At 42.1% G+C, this 11,101-nt stretch overlaps 1 protein-coding gene across 2 annotated transcripts; it reads left to right on the top strand.

Moving 5' to 3' along the window:
* Positions 1-584: 584 nt before the first annotated feature.
* gata6 (GATA binding protein 6) lies at positions 585-5,614 on the top strand. 2 transcript variants are annotated; one of them, XM_085805054.1, is made up of 7 exons: positions 585-654; positions 1,356-2,243; positions 2,833-3,005; positions 3,819-3,944; positions 4,069-4,156; positions 4,242-4,339; positions 4,773-5,614. In XM_085805054.1, exons 2-7 carry the CDS (start codon positions 1,415-1,417, stop codon positions 4,935-4,937), a joined length of 1,479 nt encoding a protein of 492 aa, XP_085661180.1. In that variant the 5' UTR covers positions 585-654; positions 1,356-1,414; the 3' UTR covers positions 4,938-5,614. The 2 variants fall into 2 exon arrangements, with proteins under 2 accessions (XP_085661180.1, XP_085661181.1); XM_085805055.1 differs by lacking the exon at positions 585-654 and adding an exon at positions 988-1,222.
* Positions 5,615-11,101: the final 5,487 nt, after the last annotated feature.

Below are 11,101 nucleotides of genomic sequence, written 5' to 3'. Positions count from 1 at the left end.
AAAAATCAGTTCTCATTACAGTTGTAAGAAGAAGAAAAATATGTGAAGGAAAAAATAAATTTCCCTTTCAAAATAAGGTGTAGGCTAATAGGCTAAGTCCAAGCATGTAGGCTACCTTAAAGTACATTTTAGGCCTATAGGCTAAATTAGTAAATGTGCTACATCACTTTAAATTGAGTCTATAAAATAAAATAAAACGCTAGATTATGAAGTAAAATTTAAAACAATGCTACAAACGACTTTATACAGCGTTAGAATTTAAACCCAGAGGGTTGCTATTATTGGGAGAAAAAAATGTAATAAATCACAAAGGCAGAGCTCTATGGAAAACGTGCGTGATTACATTTGCAGTTTATTATAAGTTTCAGACATGATCAAGTCTCTCTCTCTCTTTCTTTATTTCTCTCTCTCTCTCTCTCTCTCTTTCTTTTTAGTCCCTGTGATTGATTGGAGGAGTTCACAGGCTGGCACCCCCATCGTGTTTGCAGCGACTCACACTCCACATGATTGGTCCGCCTCCTGCAGCCGCAGCCACCAGAAGCGCCTCCTCTCATAAACCTCGTCAGACCGCACTAACATTTCCCAGTACTTCCAGGAGAAGCAGCGGCTCACTATTAGGAACTTTGACTGCGACTTATGGCACATAACTAGCAGGTATGTGGTGAAAAAAGTGACCGATGTCTCCTCTTTTACCTTCTCGGTGCCGCTGTCTTTTGCTGTTGTTGCGGCAAACAGCTGGATTCAACAGCTGGTTTTGTGGTGGCTGAGCGCAGCTGGACTCATTTCGGGGGGTATCGTTTTATCGCTCCAGCCTGCCTCTCGGCCCTTATCTGTTTTGGGTCTTATCAAACGGTTATCTCTTTTAGTGTGAAGACATATTGCGTTTTGTTTCCTATCTGTTATGTGCGTGTGTGTTTACTTGTGTGTGTGTAAAAGAGAGAGAGAGAGAGAGAGAGAGAGAGAGAGAGAGAGAGAGAGAGAGAGTGCGGTGGGAGGACAGAGATTTGACACGGATGGACCCATGCCTCTTAAGAGCTCTTGATGGGAGTTATGTCAATCACTGTGGGCTGGATGGATGCGCTTTATTGGAGTCAGAGATGATACAGTGTTAGTGTTGGGAATTAATATTCCGCTTCACTGATCATTCCTCTTTTTTTAAGCTGCTACTTTAAAGATGAAAACGCACTGTGAAGAGGTGGATTTGCGCTTTTCGAGAACATTGGCGAGTTTCTATCCAGATGTTATTGGGGCTCATTTTAAACTCAGTTATACCTACAACTTCTCACGAGTGTGTAATCACTGATTTCCTAACTGTTCTCAATCTTTTTTTTTCCTTCTTTTTTTTTCCTTCACAGGGTGGACTACTCCCTGACCATTTTTATTAACCCCTACTGTGTATGGAAAGTGCTCCTGGATGGACCTGGGCGAAAACAGCTGGTCCATGGTCAAGCGAGAAGTATCCAGCAGCCCAGGGTCACCGGCTGAGCAGACCTACCTGCCCGGTGACAGCAGGAGGGACGGGACTCCTCCGAGCGAGCTTGACGCACTGGGTCACCGCCGCTCCGACGGCAGATCACTACACTCCTACGTTCACTTCGGACACCATAACAACACCCTGACCACTACCGAGGACATCCCGCTGTTTACGGATTTAGACCAAGGCAGTAAACTCGTCTTCTCCAGCGGAGCGCACAAGGCGAGCTTGCTGGTGGACCCGGCCGACATGTACCAAACTATCGCCATCGCCGCAGCCCAGAGCCAGACTGGATATGATTCCTCCTCTGGTGGTTATATGCACTCCAACCCCAACTCCCCCGTGTACGTGCCCAGCTCCCGGGTGGGCCCCATGATACCCAGCCTTTCCTATCTGCAGGGCAGCGGCTCTGCGCAGCCCGGCCACGCCGTCTCCAGCCACTCGGTCTGGTCACAGTCCGCACCGGAGAGCCCTTCATACAGCACCGGGAGCCCGCACACCTCCAGCCGGTTCCACTACCCTCCAAGTCCGCCTATGAACAACGGCACGCCGAGAGACAGCGGCTACAGTAACACGCTGAATGTAAGCAACAGGGACCAGTACGGCCTCTCACGGCCCCTCAGTGGCACCTACGCGAGTCCATACTCCCCTTACGTCGCACCGCAGCTCTCCCAGCTGCCCTCGCCTTGGACCGGGGGACATTTCGATAACACGATGCTGCACACCTTGCAGAGCAGAGGCGCGCCCTTGATCCGAGGACCAAACGGAGGTAAGAAAAAAAAAACACACACACACACACAAAGCACATACGTTTTCATACTTCATACTTTCATATGTCTGGGATGAAAAACAAAAAACATCAAATAATCATTTCATCACGCATGTGTCCACTGCAGCGTGAAGTGAAACTCCAGCTCAAAATAAATAATAAAAAGACCCAAACTATGTTTAAAGTGCCACAAATATATTCTTCCAATGCTGAAAATTGTCCTGGATCTGGCCTGAGGGACCATGCGTGTCTCATTCCTGCAAGAAAAATTAGGCCTATTTCTGTGCGCAACTGGCCAAAATATGTGGCACCATAAATTACAGAAACAAAAAATCCCAAAAGGTATCCAAGCAACATTTTCACTACAGTATAAATATACTAAAAGCGTGTCAGATTTATAAGTCTCATTTCTAATTTAATTAAACAATGCCTGACACTGAAATAAACTATCCCAACACATGGAATCTGTGGCTGTGATTTCATCTGATATTTATCTGAGAAACACAAACTTATACTAAATTAACAAAATGGATATTCCCCGTGTGTATAAAGTGGAACTCCCTGTTGACGGAAATGTTTCTTTTTTCAGTTTCAGATATTCTGGACGACATGGGCGAGAGCAGAGAGTGCGTCAACTGCGGCTCCATCTCCACGCCGCTCTGGAGGCGCGACGGCACGGGCCACTTTCTCTGCAACGCCTGCGGCCTGTACAGCAAAATGAATGGGCTGAGCAGGCCATTAATTAAACCACAGAAACGGACGGTAAGCACAGGGGACCACTTATCCGCTCAATTTCCTGCCTAATTGTTTCTAACTGTGTCTGGAGGTCCAAGTGCTGACGATGACATCTGCAGTATAATGCTCTACCTTTTGGCGACATGTGAGCGCATTTAGATTTGATTTAGTGAATATGAAAAATCGGCAGGATTCGGCCTATAAAATATATTACACAACACATATTTGACAACTTGTTGGCATTATCTAACACATAAACCAATAATATTAATTTATCAGCCAACAATCATAGAAATGAAACTGAAGCAGGTTTTGGTACATTTCTTGTAATTTGGCTCTAACGATATCGGAGGCTCTGATTTAATTGGATTAAAGCCACCTACACACTCAGGACATTTGTTGATGTAATTAATCAGCCACTTAATCCGTCACTCAGCACACTCAGTGCTTCTGTTTGGTAATTTAATCTAACGGGGGGCAAATCCTTTCCTGGTGCCATTACGCAGCGTTACGCACAGTTTTTTAAAGGAAATCTAATGTCACGTATGGACTCCTTGAAAATCAACATCCTGTGGAAAGTCGTGCGTAAAAGCCATTTAAAAGGAGATCATAATAGGGCCTGTATTATTCTTGGGAAATAGGGTGTGAATGGTCGAATAGTAATTCAATTAGTGAAGTGTGGCCTTCACGTTACTTCACTTCACAAAAGCTTTTTCTTTTCTTTTTCTTTTCCAAACTTGTGATTCATCCATCTTGGCAAACCTGTCAATATGTATGTTATTTTAAATGCTGAACTCTTATTACAGTGACTAATTTTATTTATGTGTTTTCTATCATCAGTCAACGTCCAGAAGAATCGGCCTGTCCTGCGCGAACTGTCAAACCAGCACGACCACTTTGTGGCGCAGAAATGCCGAGGGAGAGCCGGTGTGTAACGCGTGTGGGCTCTACACAAAATTACACGGGGTGAGTGCAGGTTTAATTTCATGTCCAATTTATTTCTAATTTAATAACCACTTACTTTTATTTGTATTAATCAGTGCAAAAGCTAGTCAAAAATAATAACTGGTCTCTAAAATTGATCCTGCAGGTACCTCGGCCGCTTGCCATGAAGAAAGAGGGAATTCAGACAAGAAAAAGAAAACCTAAAACATTGAATAAAACAAAGGGATCCTCTGGTGAGTTACTGATCTCATCAAGTAAATATAATCGACCCCTGCTTTTAAAAACCCAACCCTAACGAGAGACTTTATGTTTTTATAGGAAATAACAACTCTATCTCTATGACTCCCACGTCCACCTCGTCATCCAACTCTGAAGACTGCTCAAAAACCAGCTCTCCCTCTGGACAGGTCTCAGGGGTAAGACTTTTTTTTTTTTTTTAATGAATTTCTTTTAAAATAAAATGTAAATGTGCTCAGTTTAATTTGAATTCAAGGCACCACATGAAGGAGTTTTATCTTTTTTGAATAAAAAAAATCCTGTTTTTTCCTGATGGGGGTGCCTTTTCCAGTAAAAGCTGAAATAAGATGAATGATATAAAAACACCATCCGTTATGTTAAATGTCAGACTTTGAACATGATGCATTTCAGCCTGTGCTACAGCAGGTGTTGTGGTGATAAAGTCACATGCAGCCTGACTGATGTTTTCTGGTCATGACTGCTGCAAAGTATGCGTCACTGTAATATTACAGTAAAATAAGCTTCATTCAGGATCTGATGCTTTTTCCAATCAATCGTGTAATGCAAAACCACAAATGAATCACAGCTTTATTATTTGCTGTGTTGTTGCAGGTCAGTTCATCTGTGCTGTCCAGCTCGGGGGAGGGAACAGGCTCGGGTTCAGCAGCGGTGAAGTACCCGGCACAGGACGGCCTGTACACCAGCGTGGGCTTGACCCAGCCTTCAGATGTAGCTTCGGTGAGGGCTGAACCCTGGTGCCCCATGGCTCTAGCTTGAACATTTAAATCTTTTGGGAGGACAGCAATCCCTGGCCCCTTCTGTCTGGATGCCAATGCGGAAGTATTCGAAAGGGGCAATGTTTGTTTCCTTCCTCGCAGCTGATGCAAGAAGAGTTGGACAGGGTGGGAGAAAGAAGGGTGAAACCACCTTAGGTCATGCTGCAAGCTTGAACCGAGATTGGAATATCTGGGATTTGTTTCCAGATTGGTGTGGGGATCTTGTTGCCTTAAAAAAAAAAAAAAAAAAAAGACAAAAAAAGTTTAAAAATAAATAAATTGAAAAAAACAGACAAAAAAAAACAAAACAAAAGGGACAACGCCAGGCCAGATGATCAATCAAGTGGCCTGATGTGGATGGTTTCTGGACCTGCCGTGCACTCAATATCGCTCCCGTCCATGGCACAGAACCAGATCTGGGTTCCTTAAAGAAACGCCATCGTGTACATAATGGATTTCCTTTCTGAAGACAAAGCTGTTGATTGGATACCAGCGCCTCCTTATGCGTTGTACTCTTTTACGGACGTTTAGATTTTCTTTTTTCTTTCCACAACTGGAATCATGCCACAAGTGCCAAGACAATGAATCAAAAGAAGAAAAAAATATTTATAAATCTTCCATTGTTGAAAACATGGCTATGATTGTTAATAAAGATATCAATATAGAGTAGAAGTTAAACCATTCTGATGTCTTCTTTTCTAATTTTTTTTCTTTATAAGTGGTTGTTAGAACTGTAGTGTTGAATCTGCACATGTTTTCCACTGAAAGCTCTTACTGTATTTGAGTGATACTAGTTTGGTTTAAACAGGGTATGTCATCTAGTGTTTTTGTTTAATTATTTACTAAAAAAAAAACTGCAAATAATCGACTCCTTCAGACTAATTTTTTTAACGTGAAACCTTGTCAGCTGTTGGGTATAGCATGGAGGTACTTCTCTTAAAGCTGAGCTGCAAAAACTGTTTCAAACGTATAGCAGCTCATGGCTTGTTTGAACAAAGCACACCCAGATCAGCTGTGTGAGCCTACTAACCTTTATGTTACCACATTAACTGCAAAAGAAGACTGTTTGCTGCTGCACTATACGTGACTCACTATAAACTGTATACACCTTTCACCGTGCAAGCATGAACTGTTGCATCATTTTTATACCAAAATTAGACCGAAGTGGAGTGTGAGGTCACTTCTGAACAAATTCATGTTGCTTTTTATGACTTTGACTAATCCCAGTGAGGATTATGAGAAGCGTGATGATGGCTCAGTTTGACATCATGAGGAGTTAACGTGGCCAATGAGAAAAAATAAATGCTGAAGCAAACAGTTTATATGACATCATTATATAATCTTCTATTTAAAAATGTGCCCTCGCTGTGGTGAAATACGTGAACTCACAGCAGAATGGGGGGCATGCAGAATCAAAATATGAGGTATGTTTGATTCTTCACCCTCTGTGTCCTCCAGTGTGGGTGGGATCTAAAAAAAAAAAAAAAAAAAAGCTATCTCAGGCCACAAAACAACTCTGATGAGAATCAAGCCTGAAGGAAATCTGATGGGTTAGATGTGAAACTTGGCGTAGAGATGTTTTTTTGTTGTTTTTTTAAACTTTTATTTTCATTTATTTTTCTTTCACAACTTTCTTCATCCATAAAAGGGCATGCTATTCATTCTTCTGGAGTTATTTATTTTTTTGAAATATGTTTTCTTTTCTTTTTTTTTCCTGGAGCATTATAAGAAATTATTTTTTATTTAAATTCAGTCCAATAAATTGTTCTGCCATTGCAAATGAATTTACAGTCACCCTGTGTTTTAAAGGAAAAGCGTCAGTGTTGTGGAAAGAACCGTGTTCTTGCATAATTCTAATATTACTCAGACATACTTTAGTATGAGGCAATCGCGGCTACGCTTTAACACCCCATGTCTCCCAGGATAAGGAAAAACTCTCAGGTTTTTTCATGCATGGGGAGGGTGAAAAAAAAAATCAAGATCAGCTAATGCAAAGCAAGCATTTCCTGGGAAAGGCTGTGCAGCGACAAAATAAAATCCATGCCTCATTTTCAGAAGGACACACCTCCAATCTAAATGCTTCAAAAGAGGACATCTCAAAACAAACGTATTCAGCATTTTCTGAGTGGTTTGCTTCCAAATTCTGCTTATGTTTCATTAAAGCGAGTCTTTATTCTTCTTGACAGTTTTTTTTTTTTTTTTACTTAAAGAGTTTTTTTCTGTTCTACCAGCCCCCGAAGGCTCAAAGCACAATCCACTTTCCTGTGTCCTCTTGAACCAGCAGCTCAAAGTACCTGTCACAGTGTTTACTGTACTTAAGCGAATATGGCCTGTGAGTAATACCACATGAAAAGATTTCAAGATGGTTAAGATTTATGTCTGGGCTTAGAACTATCTGTCTGCTCTCTGTCGTATTGATTTAGTCGAGTTTATTGAGTGCTGAGGAATGTGCTGCGCTGCACAACGGCCTCATCCACAGTTGGGACATAACACCGTTATTGCACTTATTTACTTCTGTTGTTTATGCAGACGATCAAACTTTTTGACGTTTGGCATTTGTTTTAGCCAAAGACTGTTCATCACATGCTTTTATTTTTTTCCCTGTTAGTGTTACTTGGTGTGGAATTGTTTGGCATGTGGTCATTTTGAGCTAGGTGTTATATAAAACTGAATCCGCACACCCCAGACCACCAAGCATTAAGTCCTCGAGCTTCCAAGCAGATAAATTACCAAACCGCCTTCAGATATGTAAATGCAAACTAGTGTTAAACTCACAACATGGGCAAATATTTATAGGTTTCTTAATTTATGATGTGGTCCTACCTTGGCACTGTCTGACTGGTTTCCATGGTGCTGCGAGGGAGGACATATAAACACAGCAGTGCAGAAATCCTCCCTTCGCTCTCATCTGGATGGATGCTGCTCACAAAGCTGAGGGGGTCACCTTGTCCACCAAAGCCATGCAAACTGTGAGCGTGCAGTTGTTATCTGTGAGAGGGACGGAGAGGGGCATATGAATGATGCGTGTCACAGAGCTGCAGCTTAGGGATATTAAAAACGGGGATTGTGTGCAAATAAGTGATCGTATAGGTTGGAAAGAGGGGGCAGAGAGATAAGCGTGGTTGAGGCAGACGTAGACTCACAAAGAGGGAGAACGCAGAGATCTTGATGGCTGAGCAGGGTTGAAAGTCCTCCCAAAGTAAACAGCACAGACTAACCCAGCAGCAGCAGCAGCAGCAGCAGCAACAGCAGCAGACTACAGGCCCCAGGGCTGTTTGGCCATGGGGCAGGAGCAGCAGAGTATGGCCCAGTGGCTCCCTCAGGAGATGCCTGTTGATCTTTCCATGTTGCGTTTCAAAGGAGAGCACCGCTGGCCCTGCCTCCGGAAGAGATGGGATCTCTGACTCAGCCCTTTTGGGTTTCCTCGACAGACACGGGGGCACATTCTGGGAGAGAAAAAAACACTTAAAAACGTGATAGCTGTGTTGCTTGTGGCGTCTTTGCCGATTTGGAGTGCCATCAAAAGCCTGCCAATAAGCATGTCTGTGTGCATAAACCTCTCATTGTTCTGGATTATTATTATTATGTGATAAATTCACCTTGTCAGATTCATAGAAAGCCAAACGGTGCTTTCAAAGCTATTTGCCCTCTCAGTTAGCTTTAGTAAACACATCCACAACTGTGCAGGAAAGAATAAAGGCGCCTCCTCCACCCTTGTCATAAACTCTCACAGTCTCCACTCACATGAAGTATAGCTATGTACATATATATACTGTATATATATATATATATAGCTCTGTTAAGTCAGTGTTACTTATTACAGAAACAGTGGGAGTGTATTCAGGGAAGGCAGGGTGTTGGAGCGAATGACACTTGTGGTGGAGAAGAGTGAAAATCACAGGGCGGGACACAAGTCCTTGGCCCAACTCTGAGTGTATCTGTGATTGTGTGTCTGTGTGTGAGTGTGTATACACGTGTGTGAGGGAGGACTGCCAGGAAGTTGTCATGGGAGGAAATATTGAAAGCTGAAAGTGGGGGAAAAGACAAAGGGAAAGAGCTGTGTTATGGTGAAAAAGAAAAAGTTCCCTGACAAGCTACAACCCTTTAACCTGAAAGTGAGTCAGAAGCTACAGCAATTGTTCCAGTACCAAGGAAGGAGTAGCCCAAGTCAAAATGTCACATACTGAATGACATTTACATCTCATTTCATGTGTGACACTAAATAGGGAATGTTTACATTGTTCAATGCTGTTAACATTAAGTTTATACATTTCATATATCACGATATGTTATCCTTCAAGGCCAAATGGGCAGCAATGCAGTCAATGAACAAACTGGGTTATGACAATACTTCATTGTGTTGTTGTTGTTGTTTTTACATCAGTTTACCCAACTGTCAGATACTTTTTACATTGTTTGTTGCCTTATTTTGAACAGCCACAGTGAGAGACACACAGGAGAGTCAGGGAGACAGAGGGCCCATGGTTAGGACTCAGCCTTTATGGTACAAACGCAACCAGGTTAGACAAAGGAGCGCCCCCATTTCTCAGGTATTTAAGTGGATTGACCAACTTTGTGCATTCCTGTGATTTTGTAACTATATGATCAGCTGTATTGATTAAGGCATGTGTACGCATGTGGGATGTCCAGCCCACTGGAGGCGTCCAGTAGTCCAAACACTCAAACTTTTGTCAGTGTAGTCAGGCTGTACCTCAATCGATGGGTTCAGTCTATTAAAGGGGAATTGCCCTTTTTTTTTTTTTTTTTACAATCTGGACCTTATTTCTAGCATAAAATACGATCATTTACTCACCCAGATAACTTTGGTGTCATTACAAGTCGTTCCAACGAAATTAGATTCAGCCGAGAGCCCTGTATATCTGTATAATGCAAGTACACGGGGCAGCACAATGCAGCCTCTAAATAACACAATCTGCCGCAAAACTCATTCATTTCACCAATATTTTTTCGCCTGATCAAAGAGCTGATTGGCTTTTAGTTCTGACTGCAAACACTACGTGTTGTCGAAAATCCTAATTTTCTGTTTAATTGTTATATTTAATGCTAGATTATATGAATCTCATGTTGTGCAATGTGTGTGGTTGATATAATCATGGTAATAATAGCCTAATGAAGGTTATTTATTTTACACTCATCAAAACGAGCAATAAGTGATAATGGTGGCATCATTAAACAGATAAAAAGTCATGGTTGACATTTAGACCACAATGAAAAGTAGTTATCATTTTAGAGAAATCAACTTTGTATGACCTCAAAAACATGAACCTAAAAAGTATGATCAATTCATTGGTACAAAGTTTGTATTCCACTTTTGTACATTTGTGAGATTAAACAGTTACACAATGGAATTTTTGTTAAAAGTGTCCATTATTCTCTGGCTACAGTAGGATACATCATGGTAACTGCTTTAAAAAATATTCACACTGAGTCAAACTTCTGTTCTGACGAATATATTGGTTATTTATTGGACAATTGCAGTACAGCATAAGAAATATATAGATATAATATATTTCGGTGACTTCCTGTTTACATTGACGACGGCTGGAAACTGTCCGACTTGACTGCAGCTGTCTGTCATCGCCCCCTGCTGCTGCCGCCTAGTCTCGCCTACTTTCCAGGCGATGCACAGTTCATCTCGAACGAGCCTGAGGTGAGTAGGTCAACCTACAGACCCCGGATGATGATAACAGCTAACCCTGGAGTCAGAAGGGACTAGCACTAGCATATCATAACAAAAATATTGGTGAAATGAACGAGTTTCGCGGCAGATAATGTGTTAACTTATTTGCATTCCGGTGCCCGATAGACTCGGATTATCTATGGATATAGGCTATGAGGCTCTCGGCTGGATCCAGTTTCGTTGGAACGACTTGTAATGACACCAAAGTTATCTGGGTGAGTAAATGATCGTATTTTATGCTAGAAATAATGTCCAGATTGTACAAAACGGCAGTTATCCTTTAAAGCAGAAGTAAGCGCTCCAGTCGTTTTGGCTAATGCTGTGTTCCAGGCAGGCTTTGGAAACCGTAGCCTAAGTTACAGCTTCAAGTCACAACTTACGACTTTGTAGCGTTCCAGGCAACCCGCAACTCGCGTTTCTCCGGCCTGTTGCCTGTGAAAGTGCTCTATAACGGCCACTCGTAA

The sequence above is a fragment of the Trachurus japonicus genome, chromosome 17, assembly GCF_045865225.1.
Source record: "Trachurus japonicus isolate A0001 chromosome 17, Traja_1.0".
In the NCBI taxonomy this organism is placed as follows: Eukaryota; Metazoa; Chordata; class Actinopteri; order Carangiformes; family Carangidae; genus Trachurus; species Trachurus japonicus.
The sequence above is the reverse complement of the archived record's forward strand: the minus strand, read 5'-3'. Positions and strand labels throughout refer to the sequence as shown.

Coding starts and splice junctions, on each gene's coding strand:
- gata6 (XM_085805054.1), top strand. CDS start 1,415: ATGGACCTGGGCGAAAACAGCTGGTCCATGGTCAAGCGAGAAGTATCC. Junction 3,945..4,068: donor TCTACACAAAATTACACGGG/GTGAGTGCAGGT, acceptor TTGATCCTGCAG/GTACCTCGGCCGCTTGCCAT. Junction 4,340..4,772: donor CCTCTGGACAGGTCTCAGGG/GTAAGACTTTTT, acceptor GTGTTGTTGCAG/GTCAGTTCATCTGTGCTGTC.